Source organism: Rhinoderma darwinii, chromosome 7 (genome assembly GCF_050947455.1).
Source record: "Rhinoderma darwinii isolate aRhiDar2 chromosome 7, aRhiDar2.hap1, whole genome shotgun sequence".
Classification (NCBI taxonomy): domain Eukaryota; kingdom Metazoa; phylum Chordata; class Amphibia; order Anura; family Rhinodermatidae; genus Rhinoderma; species Rhinoderma darwinii.
Genome location: NC_134693.1, coordinates 134,043,972 through 134,069,187, shown reverse-complemented (window position 1 = coordinate 134,069,187; position 25,216 = coordinate 134,043,972). Strand labels below are relative to the sequence as shown.

Here is a 25,216-nt window from a genome sequence, read left to right as displayed (position 1 = left end):
CTTTGCCAGATATAATAGCGCATAATGCTGCGCTCCTTTGTCTGGCAGAAACAAAGGAATCTGTGACGGAGGCCCCAACGCAGACGTGAACAGCCTCTTCAATGTCATCAATTAAACGCGAACCAATAGCGGCTGTCGGCTCTGCAAATGTCTAATTGATTTAGAGTATGGCCATTAGGGTACTTTAAGTTAATGGGTCGCCTGGAGAACTCCAGAGATGAAATCTACATTTTAATATGAGGTCAGCATAGTGGAGTGGAGCAGTTATTTAAGGACATCATTGTATCACGCTGGTAATGGAAAATCCAGGAAAGAATTCAGAAATAGATCAACGACAGTACAGCGCGATCTCAGGCAGTGAAAGCTTCACGAAGAAAACCGAACCAAGATCTGAGAGAGTCCTACACAAGTAAAGAAAGCGCCAAATTATCCCCTGACACCGGGAAGCAGCCGTTACTATTCACATGAAGATTTCCCCCCGAAAATCGAAGTAATCAATTATTTAGAAGGTCAGGGGCCTGTATTGGTTTAGGGTGTATGTATTTACTTAGAGGGTCTGGGGTCTATATTTAGGGAGTCTACACACCTCCCAATTTTAAAGTATTTTTTTTTTACATTGTCACGCCGCTTAATCCCTGTCCATTCAGATCTAGTTCCTTTTGTGCCTCCACACAGTATCATGCCCCAGTAGAGTCCCCAATACAGTATCATTCCCCCATTCAGCATCCTGCCTTGATAATTTCCCACCACACAATATCATGCCACAATAGTGCCCCTTCACACAGGATAATGCCCCCATAGTGCCCCTTCACACAGGATAATGCCCCCATAGTGCCCCTTCACACAGGATAATGCCCCCATAGTGCCCCTTCACAGGGGATAATGCCCCTTCATACAGAATAATGCCCCCATAGTGCCCCTTCACAAAGGATAATGCCCCCATAGTGCCCCCTCACACAGGATAATGCCCCCTTCACACAGAATAATACCTAATGCCCCCATAGTGCCCCTTCACACAGGATAATGCTCTTATGGTGCCTCCCCACAGGATAATGCCTTTATGGTACCTCACCACACAGTATAATATCCCCATAGCGCCCGGCACATTACACCATAGTGCCCCACACAGTATAATACCCCCAAAGTGCCCCGCACAGTGTATTACCCCATAGTGCCCCCCGCACAGTGTATTACCCCATAGTGCCCCCCACACAGTATAGCCCTCCCCACACAGTATAATATCCCCATAGTGCCTTCCACACAGTATAATGCTCATGCAATTACATAACCTTTTATTCCACTAACTCGCATAGTGATGGTTGATCTAGCCGGGACACAAAGTACATTCCCAATTCCCGTACAGACATTAGGTGTTAGGCTTCATTCACATCTGCGTCAGGACTCCGTTCATCAGTTCCGTTAGGGGAATCCAAACTCAAACCATAGGTTTCTGTTTGCATCACCGTTATTTTCAATGGTGTCGGATCCGGTGCAAATAGTTTCTGTTTGTCACCGTTGTGTAAGGGTTCAATCGTTTTGACGGAATAAATAGTGGAGTTGACTACGGTACCGATTCTGTCAAAACGACGAAACCCTTGGACAGAGCCCTGACGCAGATGTGAACGAAGCCTTAGGAACGTCTTCACATTTACAAATTGTGTCAGATTTGTGTCCCGGAACATTCTCTAGAACATCTGCAAGGACACAAGAAATGATAAGGGTGAAAATGTTGACAAGATTGGAGTCATGAAGACTTGATAAGCTGCAAAGTAAACATCAACATAGTATAGGCCTAAAGGCAAGAAAAGGTCACAAGAACCTGGAGAAGGAAGCGTTAATGATGTGTTCCAAAAGATAATGTCAGTAGAATGTAAGCTCTTGCGCCCAGTACTCTTCATTTATTATTATTGATATGGAACATTAGATATATACACAGTTGCAAGAAAAATTAAGTGAACCCTTTGGAAGGACCTGAATTTCTGCATTGATTGCTAATAAAACGTGGTCTGATTGAGTGTGTCTATAATTGGGATTTAAATAACTATCTAACTAAATTAATATCACATAAAACAGTTGCACTATACAGGTTTGTTTTTTCCCGAGCACATTGAATAAACGTCAACATTACACTGAGAAAAAAGTAAGTGAACCTCTGTGTTAATGACTTCTCCAAGAGCTAATTGACAAAAGGTGTTTTAATTAAGATGAGATTGGAAGTGCAGGATTCACAGGTGCTTTACCCATTAAATAAAGGCACACAAAGCCTGGTTACTGACAAATCTGTTCTTCTCAAGAAAGATTGGTTAGTGAGAAACACGCCTTGAGGCAAACAACGTTCAAAAGACAAATGGAGAATATTCTAAACTGCTGCTACGCTGCCTAGGAGAGAGTGTCCGGTTAAGATCACAACAGGCAATTCTGAGAGTGGCGAGATAGAACCCAAGGAAACCACAAAATACCTACGGAAGATTACAAACTGTAAGAACATCAGTTCACATGTCCACTATTCGAAAAACACTGAACAAGAATGGCAGTCATGGTAGGATGGGACAAATTCCTTCTCAATGTTGTGCAAATTTTATTTGCAGCTACAGAAAAACGATCGAAGTGATCGCTGCTAAAGGGGGATTTACAGATTAAAACCAAGGGTTCACTTCCTAATTAGACCACATTTTATCAATACAAAATTCCAGGTAATTTTCATAGACGGTTGGATGGATGACATGGACTTAAGCCATCACTTACCTCCACCATTCTTGTAGCAGAGGTACGGAAATCTCCATACATTTCCCAAGCCAACAGCGAAACCCACACAAGACATGATGAAATCCATCTGCCGGGTCCATGTCTCTCTCTCTGGGATGGGTATTTTGACTGGACCCATAGCGGGCAGCACCAGAGGAGCGATGACAGCCTTTTCATCTGGGACTGTTTCCCCTCCGCCCGCTGTCTCTGAACCCTCCATTTCTGGGGCCCTGGAGCTCCCATCTTTCTCTGCGGAAACACAAGACAAAGCATCTTCACGACATTTCACTGTTACAATCATTATTTAAGTTTTATTTCTTTAGAACCCATAAAATGAATATCCACCATTGAACACTTTTACCATAATTTAGTAGCAGTTGGATCGCTTTTTCTCGGATACAGAGCTCCAAATCTCCTACATAGAGATAAAAGATAAAATTCTGGCTACCAGCAGCCACCACTAGAGGGAGCTTACTGCATACTCCACAAAACAAGCACTATGGAAACGCAATGAAAAGCTCAAAACTTAAAAATTGCTCGATTAGTTGCGGTTTTTACCTGCAAACTCCCTGCGTATTGCTACAGTTTTGGTGCATATAGCCTAAACCAACTAACATACATCTATACATGAGCCCTATATAATGTCTGCCACCCAAGAACCCGAACTATAACTTCTCTATATACCACATATCACCCGGATAATAATTATATGTTGTAACTTGTGATCATAATTAGTTCTCCCTGTACAGCACAGAAATTACTTCATGTAATTGCACACCTGATTGGCTAACAATTATCTCCTAATTAGTTCGCAAATTAGCCGAATAAAACAAGATTTGTCAGAGATGTTGAGTGCGGCATAAATAGATCATACATAGAATGCCGAAGCACCGCGATATCCGATAATCTCAGATTTGATATGATTATTTCATACGGTATCTACATGAGACCCTCACAGGTTAAATGGCAAATAACAAGCAATATCGCACTAGGATCGACCAGGATCGTAAAATACGATAACTGGCGCATAAAATTACCGTGGAGCTCTAATGTAGTCCACATAGTAATTTATCGCATGTAATACAAAATCGCACACGATAAGTTCATAGGTCATTTCAAGACGTCTTTGCCTTGGAGAAAATGCAGAACAGAGCAGATCGATACCCTTCATCTACAGGTCTTATCCTCCTCCTCCTGCTGGTCTGATTGGATTTCTTCACAGAGCCCTTCATTCCCTTTCCTTGATAATCGGTGCGTCCACTACTCTATATTCATCCGTTGTAATTGCATTAAGATAGATATATTTAGCTTTAAATGTTTATGGTGGATTATAAATAAAGGAAAATGCAGAGTATATTATAAGACAGCAGATTCACTGTATAAAAGAGAGACAACGGTAAGAACAGGATTTTTAAACCAGCCTTTACCATCATGGCTGTGCCAGTAGGAGGTGCTATAGAAGCAAACCAATTGTGATATAACAGAAGAACAAAATAGGGTCTAATGTAAAAACAATGTTCTAAAAAGCTACATTGGAAGTAATTAGAAGGCATATAAAAATGTATCAGCCGACCCTATTTACAATACAACATATTTAAGATGTTAAAATTCTCTGTCCTCAGTATGATAATACTGCCCCCTATATAGAAGAATATAACTACTATAATACTGCCTCCTATATACAAGAATATAACTACTATAATACTGCCCCTATGTACAAGAATATAACTACTATAATACTGCCCCGTATATACAACAATATAACTACTATAATACTGCCCCCTATATACAAGAATATAACTACTATAATACTGCCCCCTATGTACAAGAATATAACTACTATAATACTGACCCTATATACAAGAATATAACTAATATAATACTGCTCCTATATACAAGAATATAACTAATATAATACTGCCTCCTATATACAAGAATATAACTACTATAATACTGCTCCTATATACAAGAATATAACTAATATAATACTGCCTCCTATATACAAGAATATAACTACTATAATACTGCTCCTATATACAAGAATATAACTAATATAATACTGCCTCCTATATACAAGAATATAACTACTATAATACTGCTCCTATATACAAGAATATAACTACTATAATACTGCTCCCTATATACAGGAATATAACTACTATAATACTGCTCCTATATACAAGAATATAACTACTATTATAATGCCCCCTATGTACAAGAATATAACTACTATAATACTGCTCCTATATACAAGAATATAACTACTATAATACTGCCCACTATGTACAAGAATATAACTACTATAATACTGCTCCCTATATACAGGAATATAACTACTATAATACTGCCCCCTATGTACAAGAATATAACTACTATAATACTGCTCCCTATATACAAGAATATAACTACTATAATACTGCCCCTATATACAAGAATGTAACTACTATAATACCTCCTATATACAAAAATATAACTACTATAATACTGCCCCTATGTACAAGAATATAACTACTATAATACTGCCCCCTATATACAACAATATAACTACTATAATACTGCCTCCTATATACAAGAATATAACTACTATAATACTGCCCCCTATGTACAAGAATATAACTACTATAATACTGCTCCTATATACAAGAATATAACTACTATAATACTGCCCCTATATACAAGAATATAACTAATATAATACTGCTCCTATATACAAGAATATAACTAATATAATACTGCCTCCTATATACAAGAATATAACTACTATAATACTGCTCCCTATATACAGGAATATAACTACTATAATACTGCCCCCTATGTACAAGAATATAACTACTATAATACTGCTCCCTATATACAGGAATATAACTACTATAATACTGCCCCCTATGTACAAGAATATAACTACTATAATACTGCTCCCTATATACAAGAATATAACTACTATAATACTGCCCCCTATATACAAGAATATAACTCTATAATACTGCCTCCTATATACAAGAATATAACTACTATATTACTGCCCCTATATACAAGAATATAACTACTATAATACTGCCTCCTATATACAAGAATATAACTACTATAAAATACTGCCCCCTATGTACAAGAATATAACTACTATAATACTGCCCCTATATACAAGATTATAGCTACTATAATACTGCCCCTATATACAAGAATATAACTACTATAATACTACCCCCTATATACAAAAATATAACTACTATAATACTGCCCCCATATATACAAGAATATAACTACTATAATACTGCTCCTATATACAAGAATATAACTACTATAATACTGCCCCTATATACAAGAATATAACTACTATAATACTGCCCCTATATACAAGAATATAACTACTATAATACTGCCCCCTATATACAAGAATATAACTCTATAATACTGCCTCCTATATACAAGAATATAACTACTATATTACTGCCCCTATATACAAGAATATAACTACTATAATACTGCCTCCTATATACAAGAATATAACTACTATAAAATACTGCCCCCTATGTACAAGAATATAACTACTATAATACTGCCCCTATATACAAGATTATAGCTACTATAATACTGCCCCTATATACAAGAATATAACTACTATAATACTACCCCCTATATACAAAAATATAACTACTATAATACTGCCCCCATATATACAAGAATATAACTACTATAATACTGCCCCTATATACAAGAATATAACTACTATAATACTGCTCCCTATATACAAGAATATAACTACTATAATACTGCTCCCTATATACAAGAATATAACTACTATAATACTGCTCCCTATATACAAGAATATAACTACTATAATACTGCCTCCTATATACAAGAATATAACTACTATATACTGCCCCCTATAGATAAAAATATTGGTGTCAACGCCGAACGATCCATTTCACTATTACAAACAAGAATAATGGATTGTGTCAGTGCTGGAAATGTATAGGGGAAGCGCGGGAGGAATTACTGATGAGTCCGCTTTTACTGGTGCCTTTAATACTATTGTTGGCGTCGCTGTGCATTACATCATATATGGGTCATATACGTGACGTGTTTGGATCGGGCTGATTAACGCTCCACAAGTCGCACACGGCACTAATACAACCTAGAACTGCTGTGGCTGTTACACTGCTTTGTACGGCATCGTACAGATTACACTAGAGATCAGGGGAAACTTTCTAATGCGAAGAGAGGCAAATTTAGGATGAGGTGTATATGTCCTGACGGATGGGATGGCAAAATACCTGTAGAGGAGCACCGTGATCTCTATGTATACTTTGGCAATCAATAAAAAAAAAAAAAATGTTGTTATAGCTCAAAATGCATCTAAAATAAGAAAAGAAAGAAACTTTGCAACTAGTCATTGTTAAAAAAAAAACAACCTGCTATCGTTTTGTGTATACAGCACCTATGCAGAACTTTGTCTCCATGGTTGCAGGCTACTAACAAATCCCATGTGTAGCCTAGTCCTGCAGTTATGGGTTACTCTGTACCCTCTTGATACCCTACACACAGTAGAAGAACGGCAGATGGAAGAGAGCAGTCTAGTAGCCTGAAACCATGGAGACACAATGGTCTGCATAGGAGCTGTATACACAAAACAGTAGGAGATTTTTTGCTTCATTTTTTTCTACTTTAAATGCGTTAGATATAAAAATGCCAAAGTGTTAACCCCGCAGAAGTGTCTGTTCTATATCCTAAGCACATCCCCTCATAGGAGACCACTTGTAAAGCTCCGCGCCCCCCCAAGTCCCACGATCACTGTGTCGGATACAATGTTTTTGTCAATAAAGCATCTATGGTTCAAATCAACACAGAGCGCTGGTCCTATATAAACTTTGTTTCATAAACGGCAATCGCACAGCCTACAGGTTATATATGCAGATGTAGCAGAGCTGAATTTGTCATTGATCTTTTGCTTATAAGATAATGCAGCAAGGCTTATATGCGGTCCACAGAGAACTCATTTCGTTATTTCGGTGATAATCTCCGCTCTGCTATAACGGTATATTCAAACGAAGCTCAAATTTGTCATGTAACCCTTTGGAGCCGCTTTGTGGATGGGTCATGCTAATTATCGGAGTTAATATAATGCAGTCCTACCTACAACTAGATACCACATAGCGATAGCACAATGAGTTTGCCAAGTAACAAACTTAACTCTACTACACGTAGCAAACTCCGTTTACCACCGTCAGCCATATATTTTTAATTAGCAGACTGTAAACAGTAATATCTATGAATACCCAGCAACCCACGGCCGTTCCGTTTTTATGACGAGTTGACAGGATACATTAGTGGAGCATTTCTCCGCCGCGCTCTACCCCGTTGGGTAAATTATTAAGATTACATGGGGTCTGGACAAGACAAGAGCTCCATGTAATCCCGGCCATCAGCCGCCTCGCTCGGCGTACTTATTCCTTAATTAAAAAGGAGTCCAATACCTCCCGAGATGTCCCAAAATTGTTATTTCATGAGGAACACAAGTATTTACTAAAACAGACATTTTCTTAGAACTCTGCATAGTGCCGTTCCTCTGTTATTTCCCCTAGAAACGTATGAATAAGTTGACAACTGGGTCTTACCGTTCCCCTTGTCAAAGGGGCGTGTCCCTACACAGTCTAACACAAATACTGATTGGACAGTGTCAGAATGCGTAAGGACACCCCCCCCCCCCCCCAACTGGTAACACCCAGTTGTCAATTTATTCATACATTTCTAGGAGGAATAACAGAGGAATGGCACAACGTAGAGTTCTAAACATAGATGCTCCTTGTTTCAGGGGGAATACAATTCTTTACTAAAACAGACATGTCAGGAGAGGTGAGAGCTCCTCTTTAATTCTGTCTATAAAGGGTATTTGGCGCCGTCGGAAAAACAGAGCTCCGACTGCCATAAATATATATAATGTATAAACTTTTTCGTGCGCACATTAGTTCAGGCTACGCTTCCTGTGCTGGTTTTGCTTTCCAGCATTCAGGTTTAAAACGCACAAAATCCTATAATCCGCTAAGAACCAAACATCATTAATCTCGGCGTAACCATGACAACGTCATACTCCGCATTCATTCACCAGATCTCCTTTTCTCTACTACAATCAGGTCGTTGTCAGGTTTTCCTTCTCTATTTCTCATTTACAGTTATCGGCTTCCAGAAAAATTGCGTGATGGACAAAATAGCCGCCATTATAGCCCCCATATGCATTGTCATCCAGCTTTCCCAAAGTCCTGAATGGAGAACTTCCTAGTAGTACATCCCTGACTCCTGTACAGATTTGCCAGTCATTACAGCTCACGCTGATATTTGCCACCCAGCTTTCCCCAGATCCCTGAATGGCCAATCTGCCTTGTTTTGCAATAAAATATAATGGAGAAGCTTCATATCATAGCATATGCGGTAGATCGGCCATTTGAAGGTCAGTTTTCGTGAGACGGTGTTGCAAACCGTACCGCAAATAGGGGGGTGCTTATGCGGATTTGCAGAAAAGGGGCATTTCTAGGCGAAATTTCCCACAATTTGGGATTGAAATGATGGTAGGCCTGGGTCGGAGGAAAGCTGGGTGACAAACCTCAGTATGAGCGGTGATAGCGGCCATGTTGGTTTGGCTTTCCCAGAAACAACTGAGGAAAAAAACTTAGGTAACCCACGTCTTTTATACAGTATGTCACAAGCGACGCTGTACCGCACAACAGTCCATTTTTTTTGTGGGTCTGTCCCGCGAACGGGATTACAACGAGGTGGTGCCTTTGTGAATTTTTGCGAATTTGCATAAATAGGTGTCTCCGTGCCGTTTTGGGGACAAAACAAGGCGGAGCTTAAGTGTCTTGCGATTTGGGATTCAAACGTTGGGAGGTAATGGTGACACGTTGGTCTATGTGACAAGATGGCCGCCATCATTACGGCCTCTGACACCATTAAAGAGCGCTGCTCAGAAACAATTGAAGAGATTCATTAAAACAGCCTTAGTTTCCCATAGCAACCAATCAGAGCTCAGCTTTCATTTTTCCAGAAAACTATAAGAAATAAAAGCTGCGCTGCGATTGGTTGCTATGGGCCACTAGGCCTGTTATACTGTTAGACAAGTTTTCTTAATCCCATCCAGTGACTGAATAGAGTTTGATTGCAGGTTTAATGATTCTAAAAATGGCGGATCTGTGTCATACAATACGCAGCTGCTGCAAGGAAAGAACTGCGCCGACGTCACCTGGTTCCGAAAAACGCTGTGGACATTCACAATATAGATTAACCCTTTCAGAACTGAGCATCAGCGAGTATATCCAAAACCTGCTCCTCTAAACCAATGCTGCCGCTTTAAAAAATCAGACAAGGGCACAGGAGAAGGAACGAGGGTCCCCTGTCTTTGCAGTCAGTGGGGGTCCGAGCAATTAGATAGTGGAAAACCTCTTTTAAATGGGATCTGTGTCCGCTGTCCTGACATGTCCCTTTTAGTAAAAAAAAACAACTTATATTCCCTATGAAACAACAATTCTGGAGCATCTATTCTTCAAGCCCTGCGTTGTTCCATCCCACCGTTATTCCTCCTGGAAATGTATGAGTAAATTGACAAAAGGGCATTACCATTGCACTTGTCAACAGGGTGTGTGGTAACTTCGTCTGCTACTTTTAGCACTGATTGGACATTGTCAGAGTTTCACATGTCCTATTGTCAATTTATTCATACATTTCCAGGAGGAATAACAGAGGAACTGCACAAGGGAGAATTCTATAAAAAAAAATTCTGCCGTTTTGTTATTTCATGGGGAATGCAATTATTTACTAAAACAGACTTCACAAGAATGCTGCCTCTGATTTTCAGCCGCTTATGAAACCACAAACGATTTCTGCGCCCATTTTTGGAGCGGTTTCCCATTAAGACAATGAAAAACAGCTCAAGAAGTGACATGCACTTCTTTTTTTAAAACAGCAGCGTAAAAAACGCCCCGTGGGAACAGAATGCCATTTTCCCCATTAAAATCAATGGGCAGAGGTTTGGAGGCATTAAGACCCCGTATTTTCAGCCATTTTTCAGGGCATTTACGCCGTTCACTGTCCATATATGGACAGGGACGTCAGGGGCTCCATCTAGGAACAGACTTTCCGGCTAGAGCATCGGCAACACACTGGGGGTGGGGGATTCCGCTTCTAGACAGGGACTTCCACTAGGAGGAGAGTCCCCGTCAAGAGCGTCGGCAACGCTCTGGCCAGGGCTTCCACACATGGAGGAGCCCCTGACGTCACGGTCCATATATGGATAATGACATCAGGGGCTTCTCCAGGAGAGGAATCCCGGGCGAGAGCATCGGTAACACTCTGGAGGGGGATTCCGGTCAAGGAGGAGCCATGACGGCAGCGTAATGCACCTGGTTTCCAAGTGGGACCCCCCCCTGAAGGACTGTGGACCCCAGAACTTGCCCGGGTTCGCCGTGTGATGATGCCGTCCCGGACTGCTCCATTATATTACAACTCTCTACATGATGGGTGGTGTAGTTTTGCAACAGCTGTTGAGCCAAAGGGTTGAAGATTACTTTGCTAAAGTTGCTTAACGCCTTGTTGACCCCCATCCTCCATTCCCTGACTATTACATTTCTTAAATTATGATTAACTAAAATTAATAATTACTTATCGTTATAAAACTCTGGTTGATATAGAGCTCCAAATCTCTCCATGGTCATTTAGTTAAATGTTAAAATTCTTGCTGCCTGAAGCCACCACTAGGGGGAACTTATCGCATACATTCAACTCATAATGAACATAGAAGAAAGAAAAAAAAAAAGTTACATTTTTGGGACAAGTCTATATCAGTCACAAGCAGAGTAGAGGATAGAGAGATGTATGCAACCTGTGGCTCTTCAATTCAGGTGAAACTACAACTCCCAGCATGCTATGACAGTTGCAGAATAAGTTCATCAATGTGACAGAGGAGCCTTTGAGTCCCTTCAGGTGCAAGGACCTGAAGCCTCAGCACCTTCCATAACTATACCAATTATCACAAGGAGCAATTAGGGTTTGACTTTTGTAATTACTATATTTATTCTGTTTGCATTGTGATCACCATATGATTATTCAAAAAATTCTCAAAATGTATTTCCCGTCAGTTATATAGCACCAACATAGTCCACAGATTACACTCATATCATGCCCGGTCCCTGGGGAGGCCTATAGTCGGATTCCCCTGCCATACATATATGATAAGGTAAATTTCATAGGAAGCCATCCAAGTCTCTTCAGTGTGAAGGGGGGGGGGAGTGTCAAGGTGCCCAGAGGAAACACATGTGCTAACTGAAGAGGACCTTTCGATTTTCCAGTTTATAGATTACTTAATTTACCCATAATTCACTAGGATTCATTGAAAGCAAACCACAAAGATGTAACTTGAAGCTTCTGGGTCCCCAAAGCAAAATCCGTACCCGGGCCCCTCACCCATGTGACATATAATGATTATAATATAATACTGGTGATCTCTTAATAGTAAAAAATGATAATCTGACAGTATACGACTACACGGAGGCACACGTAGCACGCCAGGCCATGAACAATAAGGAACAAACGTCCTTGATATTCCTTTGCCAAGAATCCGGCTTGGCGTCTACTTATCTATTCTCAGCCTGTGCTCGGAACCAGCCTGTGACATCACAATGCAGAGCAATGAGTCACTCACAACGTCCATAAATCATTGTGCGCTAGCCCACAGACACCTACACAAATCAGTGGGAGTGCAGGAACTACTGCGGAGATGCAGCAGAGGCGATGTGCTTCCTTATCACCATCTCTAGAGCGAGGACTCGCGCCGCCTCAAGGACACAGCTCATTATCTATCTTCATTGATACAGAGCGTTGTCCTTGAAACCTGTATGTGAGCAGTTAGGATTTCAAGGGCAGCGCCACACACCTAGAATTTAGGACATCGCCTCAGGTGCCTGGCGGAGTTACCTGAAGGGCACCGCACTACACTATAGCATGGGGCTGCCATCAAGGTCCCCGCTCTAATCGTAATATACGTCATTGCGATTGCTGTAGATTTATTTAGGCATTTTAAAAATGTTATTTGGGCAATGTTTGTGTGCACTGTGTGGCGCTATTATGTAAGCCGTATTATATAAGTCAGGGGCACCTGGAAGCGGAGGAGGGGGGGGGGGTTCTCGTAAAAATAGGGCATCAGGCAGATTATTGGGCCACTGAACCACAAATCCAAGGGATTTTTTTGTATTTCTAAGGCCGAATTCAGACGAACGTGGGGAGACTCTAAGTTGCAGACGTGCGGGTCTCTTTCACTTATCCCCATAGATTTGAGTCTATCGAGGGTTCCGTGAAAATGGAACATGTTCTATTTTTCAACTGACCCTTCCCACGGTCCGTTGTAACAACTGCCATGTGAACAGCCCCATTGAAATACATGCGTCCGTGTGTCGGCTGATGCTACGGTCGTCTGAATTCGGCTTTAGTGTGTGATGAGCACCAAATTTAGTATTTGCCTTAGGCGGAAGAAAGCCTTGTATAAGTACTATATGGCAGTATTACGTGGGCACCGTATGGCACGGATATTATTTAGGTACTTTATAACGTTATGTGGGCACTGGTATTTGGGCACTCCATGGCACTGTTGTGGGCACTGTACTTTCACACTAATAAAATCTTCAAGTTACTAACGTTATTATTTGGGCACTGTGTGTGTTCATTGTATGCCATTATGTAAGCACTATATGGCACGATTATGTCCCTATTGTTTAGTACTGTCATTTGGGACTGTCTTGTGGCATTATTTAGGCACTATTATGGCAGTATTATGCCATGTTTGTACAGGGGCCCTCCACGCAATGTGATCCAGCAGTAGAGATGCATTGCACAGAACAGTCATGCCGGATCAGGGGATCCCCAGAAAAAGTGACAGACATATGACAAGACTTATCAGAAGATCATTTTCACTGGAGTTCATATTAAAAGGGGTTGTCCAATTTAGGGTCGCTTTTTTTTTTATGCTGATGAACCATCCAAACTGGACAAGCCCTTCCTCAGTCCTCCTGGATAATAGTAGCTCTTAGCGGACCCTCACAGCAGAATGTGACACCCCAACGTCCAACTAAACGAAATGTATTTTCTCCAGACACGTTCGGAAAGCAAATCCCCTGCTTACAATAATTGCAGCCATGTTGAGAACATTTAGTCCGGCTGCTCCACAGAGAATAATTGATAAAAGATGACAGTCAAACCACAAGTATCAGTTACACAAATCTTCTGCCTAGACCGTGCTGAATGAGAAAATTCTAGCTACCTGCAGTCACCACTAGGGGGAGTGTAGGAGCTTATTGCATACTGGTTTATTATTATATACATTGTGTGCAGTGAGCTCCCCCTAGAGGTGGCTGCAGACAGAGTGTTATTTAATAATATAGGACTGCGCCCGTCTAAAAACAAGCTAGAGAAAGATGTGACAAATGTATTAACACTCTTCTGCTGTCCGCGCGACACGAAATGAAAATTCTGCTATGATTTACGCCGGTTTTTATGTAAATTATAGCACATGACTTGGCCCCTTCCGCTAAGCTCCACCCACTTTTATGAAAAGTAGCAACAGCGGGGGGGGGGGGGGGATGGGGAAGTGGCCAAAAAGTCTTTTGAGCTGTTTGCGACATTTTTACGCCAGAAAACTGGTGTAGGAACATTTTTCACTTTCCCCCAATGTCTACCTGGAGCTCCACATCAGAAAAACTGAACTCTGACCACGATAGATTAGGTATTTATCAGCAGGTGAATTTTGGACCTGTATTGAAAAAACATGAAAAATCTTCCCCGTTATGCAGCAACATGAGACGTGAAGAATGTATCAGTGCAGAACCAAACACAAAGGCCATTCAGAAGTCTAGGAAAGCCCACAAGGTCATATTTGATACAAAAGGATATTACACATATGATACAATCTATGACTTCCAGGGGGTGTAACTACAGGGGGTGCAGAGGTCGGGGCGCTGGAGAATCTATGAGGAGACCAGGACTATAAATGACGCCGGATAGTTGGGGGGCTCAGGAGCGTCGTGTTAGATCTCTGTTTCCAAGGCAAAAAACGAGGGCGCCTCTTTATACAGTCATAGGAGGACGGATTATATGGAGATTTACTAACAACGCGCCGCGTAGATTCTTCCATTATTGGCAAAACAAAAGTATGTTATGTTAACAGAGGGAAAGAAAACATCTTTGTTCAGGAGGCGAAAAGGAATGAAGAAGCGGACGGATCCTGGCACCTCCTATTCTCTGCAACGTGTGGGCACAATGAAGACATTTACAAGCGCTGACACGTAAACGCCATGGAACAGACGCATATTGTGTCAAGATCTGCGGCTCCGACCTGACACCGTGTCACCTGCTCTCTGATAACATGAAGTTAAAAGTGGAACTCCACCATTAATTTGCAGAGTATTGCCCATAATATAGCTTCACCTCTGATGACCCAATACTTTGTATGTAGATATATATATATACACATACACACTATATATATATATATATATATATATATATATATATATATTATAAGAGTCCTTCTCTATGCAACTTGAAGTATTGCAAAGATATATATGGCCAGTGTACTGCTTTAATTCTGCTCTGCAGGAGTTTAGCTGAGCTGTGTGCCTGTCCACAAGCTTGCTGACAGTTTCCAGGGAGGACCAACAGAATTGTAAATGCATCTCTGGGCTGTATCTGAGCTCCTATAATGCCAGGGGACAGTTCGTTTCTTACATCAGATAACTGTGCAGCGTCTGGGGTAAAGATGACACTTCCCAGACTGCAAGTCCCCAGAGGAAGTTCTATCCAGACACTGAACAAGCAAGAAATGCTGGGAGATTTGAGCTCTGAAACTACAGAATTTCAAATGCAGATTTATAGTAGAATACAGGATATAACTCAGGATCAGTACAGGATAAGTAATGTAATGTATGTACACAGTGACTCCACCAGCAGAATAGTGAGTGCAGCTCTGGAGTATAATACAGGATTCAACTCAGGATCAGTATAGGATAAGTAATGTAATGTATGTACACAGTGACTCCACCAGCAGAATAGTGAGCGCAGCTCTGGAGTATAATACAGGATTCAACTCAGGATCAGTATAGGATAAGTAATGTAATGTATGTACACAGTGACTCCACCAGCAGAATAGTGAGCGCAGCTCTGGAGTATAATACAGGATTCAACTCAGGATCAGTACAGGATAAGTAATGTAATGTATGTACACAGTGACTCCACCAGCAGAATAGTGAGCGCAGCTCTGGAGTATAATACAGGATGTAACTCAGGATAAGTAATGTATGTACACAGTGACTCCACCAGCAGAATAGTGAGTGCAGCTCTGGAGTATAATACAGGATGTAACTCAGGATAAGTACAGGATAAGTAATGTAATGTATGTACACAGTGACTCCACCAGCAGAATAGTGAGCGCAGCTCCAGAGTATAATACAGGATATAACTCAGGATCAGTACAAGATAAGTAATGTAATGTACACAGTGACTCCACCAGCAAAATAGTGAGAGCAGCTCTGGAGTATAATACAGGATTCAACTCAGGATCAGTATAGGATAAGTAATGTAATGTATGTACACAGTGACTCCACCAGCAGAATAGTGAGCGCAGCTCCGGAGTAGAATACAGGATATAACTCAGGATCAGTAATGTAATGTATGTACACAGTGACTCCACCAGCAGAATAATGAGTGCAGCTCTGGAGTATAATACAGGATTCAACTCAGGATCAGTACAAGATAAGTAATTGTCATGTTATTACAAAGTGACAATGTACATTCATTCTATATGTAAACTGTAAAAACTCGTTCTAAGGTGGATGTACCCTTTAAGCAATTTGGTCACTGCCACCAAACGAGCCCAAAATCTAATTACCATTTTAAAGCGGAATAACCTCGTGGAGAACATACAGGCTCAATACAGCTGAACCAATGGCTCCAGTACTGTAGGGCAGCAGTGCCAACCACTGATCATCATGCTACCCTTGCCTTGTACAATTGCATTCTTCCCTTCACTACACTCGTCAGTTTTAGATGACAGTTGCCCACGTGCTCTTCACGTAACGACATGACCTACAGAAAAGCAAGCAGATCAGCCGTCAATCTCAGTCCATATCACAGATCTGTGTTGTATGGTTCCGTAATATGGCGCCCGTAGACTGCTATTTGTCCATACTGTACCCCCCATGTCATACAGAATTACTGAGAAAAAAAATAAATTATATATATATATATATATATGGGCATTCTCCATTGCATGTCACATTATAGAGGTGTTCTGACCTAGAACCATTGCTATATACTGCGCCTCGTGGTGCTTATAATAGGACCTATAGTGATTCTACATGCCACCCGAATCCATACAGGCCTTATCGTAATCACTGCAGGACTTTACAGGTCCTGAGAATGAATCCTAGTTGATCATAAGGGTCCTGGCTTTACATGAGCAAGTAGACCCTACTAAAAACCCCCAATGAAAGGGGCCGAGTGAGGGACAATCAGCCCTAATATTATTAGGAAGGGACACGATTACCAGTATTTAGCTTGAAGGTACAAGATCCCCAAAAGAGGTTGTCCGACTTACAACACCCCTTCTTCAATGCCATCTTAGGTCACGCTCAGCTAAAGTAAAGGGATCGCCCAACTTCCTCTCCAACTTAGGCCCTGTTCACACAGAGTTTTTTTTGCAGGCGGAAAAAGCCTGAATTCCTGAAGGAATTTTGGGACAGATTTTGACCTGTTTGCACTTTTTGCAGCGTTTTTTTGTGGCGTTTTTCGGCCGCGGCCATTGAGCGCCACAGACAAAAAAAAAATGTAAAAAAAAAGGCACGAAAACCGCTTTCTATACCTCCCATCGATGTCAATGTGAGGTCAGAGACGGAAACACCTGATGAAAGGGCATGAGGGTTCTTTTTTCCGCTCGTGGGGAAAAAAAACAAAAAACTGAAAAAACCTCTGCCTCCCCTTGAAATCAATGGGAGGCGTTTTCGGACGTTTTTTGGAGTGGTTTCCGACGTAGTATTCGAATAAAAAAAAAAAAACCTGTGTGTGAACTAGCCCTTAATCTCCAAGACTATAACGTTGCCCGTTGTAAACTATGGTTGGCATAGCCGCTTATTGTATACGATGGGTTTCTTGTTATGTTCGATCGTCACTAGTATAGACAACACGGTTCTCTCTGCATCAAACACCTGATCGTGGAGGTGGGACCCCTAAATGCGAAGACCCACTTTAATCAGTTTCTGGAGAAAGCGTGGCCGACGAGTCAAAGAAGAGCGTTCCTTCCACCTGTTATTCAATACGGACCTCACTATTGGATTTGGCGTTGAGGCGCAACGTGGCTCGTGCCTCAGTGATGTCACTAGTTCTTATGGAGATCCTGACGATCCCGCTGCTGGGTAGCGATTCTGCCCGTTGTGGGGGCAGATGTTACATAATAATATGTTGTCAGATCCGTCCTGCAAATCTTCATAGTTCGTATCCAATGCAGGAGAATTTATGCCAGATCAGTGGGTAGAAAATAAAGTGCTTCGTCTCTCCGGCCTTGGAAATGTAATTTTATCTGGTTACCAAGGGGATGAACTGCAGGAGACGCAGATTTCTTACAATTATTTGACTCCATTTATAACATGAAATGCACAATTAATGCTCAGCGCCTTTTATAAAAGAAGAAACCCCCCCCCCCTCGATCTACATTCACCCCTCCCCCTCTTATATGTCTCTAAAGTTTCTTCAGTGTCCATGTAGGTGGTGGTGGATAGTAGCTTAGGACACAGATGTGTACCCCAACGTGGCATAACAGTGGTGCCCCCGCCCGAAAAAAAATCTCAGAAAGAAGGAAGAGTCTGTAAGATGCCAAGACCCCAAACGACTGGAAACCAAGTTCTGGGACATTAAACCAGGGCCATAATGCCTCAGTGTACCAGTCACCACAACATTAGTTCTAAGGCACCAGCAACTGGACAGTGTACCAATGTAAACCTTATACTGGACACAGGGTCCGGGACACTAAGCCGCCCAGGGTCCGGAGACACTAAGCCGCCCAGGGTCCGGAGACACTAAGCCGCCCAGCACCGGGGTCCGGAGACACTAAGCCGCCCGGGGTCCGGAGACAAGGAGATTAAACCACTGGACACCAAAGAGTGGGACACAATCATTGACACCAGGAGATGGTTCACTAAACCACGGGGTAACAGGGACTAAAGCCTAATGCACACGACCAGTGTGCCAGCCGAGCCCCGTCCTTGATCCGTGGAAAGATAGGACACGTCAGGTCGGTTTTCATGCACCCAATTCAACCGGTGAATAGGTCAGTGAAAACTATCGGGTGCCACTCTGATGCCGCGAAAAATGGCCCGAGTGGCACTAGGTCATGTGCAACCAGGCTAAAAACGTAGTCAGTGGACACAGGTACTAGTCATTATATTAGCGAACAACGCACATTACACTACTAGAACATGGAGGTTGATTGTGGGCTCTCATTCTGCCAGCCTTGCCCCTGGTACGTAAAGAGTTTCCCTCGTCCCTGATGCAGCATGCACTTCTGTCCATTCATCGGATATGTCGGCCTGCCAATCATTTACTCCGAAATAACGAAGTTCAACCAGATTACTGTTAGAAGTCTCCGGGCTGGTATGTTTTCCAAGTCCACAGGGGCAAATGGATGCCAACCATAGTTGCCTGGGCATTAGAGCGTAATGGGCATCTATGTTTAAGGAACACATCAGTAAATGGAAACTCATTCCCTACAGTTAATGCTCCCTAAACACCATTCCTGGAGGGCACTTGGCGGGTGGTCATGTGACCATCTTCAAGGGATCGTCCAGGATCAGAGAAACCGATCTACTTTTTTCCCGGAAACAGCGCCACTCATCGTCATTGAATTGAACGGGGCTGAGATGCAAAACCAGACACAGCCCACGGCGTGGCGACCGGATCATACGCCAAGGAATTCCAAGTTGTTGAAAAACCTATTCAGCCATTTCTTAACCGGATTCTGGGAAAGCTGGGTGATGACCAATATGGCCGCCATTACAGCTCCTACAAGGGTCGTCACGCAGCTTTCCACAGTAATATATTCTACGAACCTGTGGCAGCACATCCGCTAGCCGATTATCCCTATTGTAATTGAATAGGGCAAATCCACTGCGTTAACGTCCAGCGTTCACGGCAATAATGAGCACGCGGTGACTTAAAATCCGCACCACATTCGTTATTCCACGTAGATTTTTTTTCCCGGAGTGTACAAATGGGGTTACAAAAAAAAAAACTTTGAATCTGTGCCCAAATCCTGTAGGTGTGAACAAGGCCTAACACTACTGATCTTGAGGCATCTGGGACAGCTGAGGATCTACAAATGGCAACCATATTGGTTGTTACCCAGCTTTCCCAGAATCAGATATTACAGCTTGACAGAGGAGGACAACACAAGGACTTATACAATACTGATCGATCAAGTAGGACCCACAAACATGATTAACACTTTTACATTAGAGCATTAAAATGGATCTGTCACCTCTCCTGCCATGTCTATTTAAGTAAATACATGTAACCCCCATGAAATAATTTTGAAACATATTTTCTTAGAACTTTGTGTTGTGACATTCCTCTGTTATTCCTCCTGGAAATTTATGAATAAATTGACAACTGGGTGTTACAATCTCTTTATCAAATGGGCATGTCCCTACACAGTCTCTCTGTTAGCCCTGATTGGACAGTGTCACTGTGTAAGGACACACCCAATTGCTAACACCCAGTTGTCAATTTCATTCATTCATTCATTTCTAGGAAGAATAACAGAGGAACGGCACAACGTAGAGTCTTTAATTGTAGCTAAACATTTTACAAACTTCTAAAATATCAGAGGTTTTGATTGGTGGGGGTCCGAGAACCAAGACCCCCACCAATCGCTAACACAAAAGTGCTCGTGTGAGCGCTCAGCCGCTTCGTTTCTGTTCGGCTTTTTCCAGAAAACCGATGTATCGGAGTACGGGCTCATAGACTTTCTATTGAGCCCGCACTCCGATACATTGATTTCCGGAAAAAGCCGAACAAAAAACGAAGCGGCTCATCGATCACACCAACGCTTCAGCTGCTTGGTCCTAGCGATTGGTGGGGGTCTCATTGCTCGGACCCCCACCAATCAAAACTTCTGACACGTCACTATGATAGGTCAGAAGTTTGTTAAATGTTTAGCTACACTTTAAGAAAAAGATGCTCCTGAATTGTCATTTCATGGGAAGTAGAAGTATTTACTAAAACAGACACGTCAGGAGAACTGACGGGTCCCCTAACTTCTCCTTGGTTGGAGTTAATTGTTGCCTAATCAAAGCTTTATGGCAAGGACAGGGTTAAACACACACACCATCACCAGTGCCCTCTGCCCTTCTCCACAGTCTTTACTCTGGAGGTGGCACCTACTTGGGCTCTGCCAGTCTTCTCATTTCCTTTCATGGGAATCAATGAAGAACATTAACGTTGGCTGCGTTACAATGTTTCAGTACCGTTCAGACTTTCAATGGTGCCTTGTGCCCGCTGCGATCGTGCTCAAGGCATTGGCGCTCCCAGCTTTTTTTTTTAACATTCATTTTCAAGTTCTATCTTGGAAACTAGAGAACGAGCAGTCAGTCCTGGCCTGAAGAGCTGACACTCTAAGGCGGGGAGGGCACAGCAGCATGGCTCTGTGCTTAGAAATTATATGGATACTGTAAGCAGGTTGACAATGTTGAACGCTCTAGGAATCTCTCTAACATAGGATATACAGCGGTAGGACACTGCGGAGTCTGAGATGTAGCAGAGCTTGTCATCTGTGCAACAAATACATTGCGTATAAATTGCAGGACATTTATCGTTATTGACCACGATGTAACCCCAGGGGTTTGTGACAAATTTAGCTCTGCTACATTCGTACACGTAATCGCTCTCACATATACACAGGGGCGTAATTGGAAGCTCGAGGCCCCCACAACTACCACGTGCCATTTAAAACACTGATGTCTACTTATGTGGTAGAGACGCCTTTGGGCCCCCTAAGGGCCTGTTCACACTGAGTATTTTGACAAGCTTTTTTGGAGCGGAAACTCGTCAAAAACCGCCTCGCGGGAGAAAGAAGGGACTTGCCCTATCTTCGCATGTTTACGCCTCTGACCTCCCATTGTAGCACTCAATGGCAGCGGGCGAAAAACAACGCGAAAAACGACGTGCAGGATGGACAAAATTTGCCTCAAAATCACAAACGGAATTTTGAGGCAGAATTTTCCTCCTGCAAAAAACTCTGTGTGAACAGGGCCTTTAGGCACCAGCGTCCATGTACCACTGCACTGCCTAGCGCTATAGCCCTGAATATACAGATGTAGCAGAGCTAAACCTGTTATTTAGCTGTTTTGGGGGCTACATTGTATGTATTTAATGATCACTTTATGAGGTACAATAATATAGTAAAACCACACAAAATATTGTGATACTACCATGGCTTCCGACAAATAAGTAACCCAGCTCTGCTACATCTGTACACATTACTTAATATTTATGCCATAGGTTTCTCCAGGGACGTCCTACAATTATATATGAATACGACGCATTATATTATCCAATTGTACGTCATACAAAGCGATTCCAAGATGGTGCGGAGAAGAGTGCGGCGGGGGATGGGAGATCTATTGTGCTGCATGTCCACTGACAGCAAGAAATCACCGCCTGGCAGAAAGGCGTCTTGCTCTAGTGTTGGGAGGGTTGTGCTCCTGACAGAAAACCTTTAGGACTACAATCCCCTACATCTAGAGGATGATGGAAAGCAAGGCCTGCGCACGCAGATATGATGGTGGCGTAGCGCGTTCTCAACCAAGCGCGGTGCACACGGTGCGTGTCTGCTCATACGTAAGCAATGTTATCACATATCTGCAGTGAGCGGCACTAATGGAACACGGCGACAATGCGTAATATGAAGAGAAACCGGAATAAACCAGAACGGTAATTGGGAAACCCGATAGAGATAGGAGACGGATAGATAAATATGAGATAGATAGATAAATATGAGATAGATAGATAAATATGAGATAGATAGATAAATATGAGATAGATAGATAGATAGATAGATAGATAGATAGATAGATAGATAGATAGATAGGAGATAGATAGATAGATAGATAGATAGATAGATAGATAGATAGATACGGGATGGATAGATAGAGACAGATATGAGATAGACAGACAGACAGACGGATGAGATAGATAGGACAGATACGGGATGGATGGATATATAGATAGATATAGATACATTCCTCTATACACCCCAATAAAACAAAACAATGTATTCTTCCATCCAAGCACACGAGTCTTTCTTCTCACTATGGATATTATAACTCCGTTTATCTAGAACAAGTCTATGTTTTTACTGAATATAATAAAGCTGCAGCAGGAAGTGAATTTCTACATGACGGACACGCACGGATCTATCCGCATACGGGCACGATGAGGATGAACGGATGGGTGCAGCGAGTGGAGCGCGTCCTCTGCCGTCATATACATCACATGTATAAAAATGGGGGCACTATAGGGGCGGGCGGCTCACCACTCATCACTATATATCACATGTGTAATAATGGGGGCTCTATAGGGGTGGGCGGCTCACCACTCATCACTATATATCACATGTGTAATAATGGGGGCTCTATAGGGGCGGGCGGCTCACCACTCATCACTATGCGGCCGGCTATAGATTGACATTTGCATTAGACGTACCTGCGCTCTTGTCTTTCGTTGCGGTTGTTATACTTCTCATGGTCGGTGGAGATGTCGGATCTCTAGATTTATATATTTTCTCTCTTATTTTTTTTTTTTTTCTCTTTTTTTTTTGCAGCAAATATAAAATTTATTTAGTCTTTTTTTTTTTATAAAAGAAAATTATAATGATTTTTTTTTTAAAAAAAAAAGAGAGAGAGAGAACCTCGGGGAGCGGGGGAGGGGATTCAGAAACAATCCACAAAACACTTGAAGGTGAGTCGGAAGAACCGCATTGATGAAGTTTCGGAACGTGGGAATGAAGCGTCAGCGAGCGGTCAGCTGCCTGGCAGAGCTGGTTCAAGAATGGAAAAGGAGGCTTTGCGTGTGAACGAGCTCCATCACACTCGCTGTCTCACAAGCAACTGAGCCTTCTGTCTCCAAATAAAGAATTAGAGGAGGAAAAAAAAAACCTTCCACCCTCCCATCTCCTGTGATTGGGCAGAGCCTCTACTGGTGGAGCAGCCTCTACTGGTGGAGCAGCATCAACACATGCACCTGCTTAGTAATGCACTGCAAGATCCGCACAGACACCTCCATTCATCCTCAACCCTTTACATGCCGGAGAGACAGTGCACATTATGCACCAGGCAGGTGTAGCAGAGCTGAATTTGTCATTTAACTCTTTCGCGCACTCACTGGTGCAAAGGAAAAGTTGAAACACATTGGTTTTGTTATTCAAAAGAACCCTTGAAAATGATTGGTTGCAATCGGCAACATCTCACCATTACCCATTCCCCACCGCGTGTGGCTGCTGCTCCACGCGTTCTCACCCTTAGCTTGTCCCTTGACAATAAGCAGATCACAAAGCAGAGGCGTAGCTAGGTTCTCCTGCACCCGGGGCAAAGATTCAGATTGGCGCCCCCCCCCCCCCAACTTATTTTCCAACATCTCCTTCCCCCTCGCCATGTTTTCTTTCCCTACCAATCAATGAGGTGTAATTTTTTTTCACAATTTTTTTAATGTAACGCGAGTATAAAAGCATTTCTACATTTTACAAGCGATGTAGATCTATAATGTAATTAACATAAAAATAAATTAACAGAAAATAAATTAAAGAGGCCACACACAGCCCCCTGTAGATAGCGCCATACAGCCCCCTGTAGATAGCGCCACACACAGCCCCCTGTAGATAGCGCCACACACAGCCCCCTGTAGATAGCGCCACACACAGCCCCCTGTAGATAGCGCCACACACAGCCCCCTGTAGATAGCTCCACACACAGCCCCCCTGTAGATAGTACCACACACAGCCCTGTAGATAGTACCACACACAGCCCCCTGTAGATAGCGCCACACACAGCCCCCTGTAGATAGCGCCACACACAGCCCCCTGTAGATAGCGCCACACACAGCCCCCTGTAGATAGCGCCACACACAGCCCCCTGTAGATAGCGCCACACAGCCCTTCTCTTGTAGATAGCGCCACACACAGCCCCTCTCTTGTAGACAGTGCCACACAGCCCCTCTCTTGTAGATAGTGCCACACAGCCCCTCTCTTGTAGATAGTGCCACACAGCCCCTCTCTTGTAGATAGTGCCACACACAGCCCACTTCCCCCCTAGTAGATAGCAGCACACTCCCCCCCTTGTAGATAGTGCCACACACAGCCCGCTGCCCCCCTAGTAGATAGCAGCACACTCCCCCC

The 25,216-nt window shown here is 42.6% G+C and overlaps 1 protein-coding gene across 1 annotated transcript in view; it reads right to left on the bottom strand.

Moving 5' to 3' along the window:
- Positions 1 to 23,928, bottom strand: part of LOC142656805 (sodium- and chloride-dependent creatine transporter 1-like) — a 62,359-nt gene extending 38,431 nt beyond the window's left edge. The window contains exons 1-2 of the mRNA XM_075831720.1: positions 23,530 to 23,928; positions 2,746 to 2,994 (exon numbers count right to left, since the gene is read on the bottom strand). Of these exons, the coding sequence (XP_075687835.1) occupies positions 2,746 to 2,994; positions 23,530 to 23,569 (289 nt within the window). The 5' untranslated portion in view covers positions 23,570 to 23,928. The remainder of the gene's footprint in view (positions 1 to 2,745; positions 2,995 to 23,529) is intronic.
- Positions 23,929 to 25,216: the final 1,288 nt, after the last annotated feature.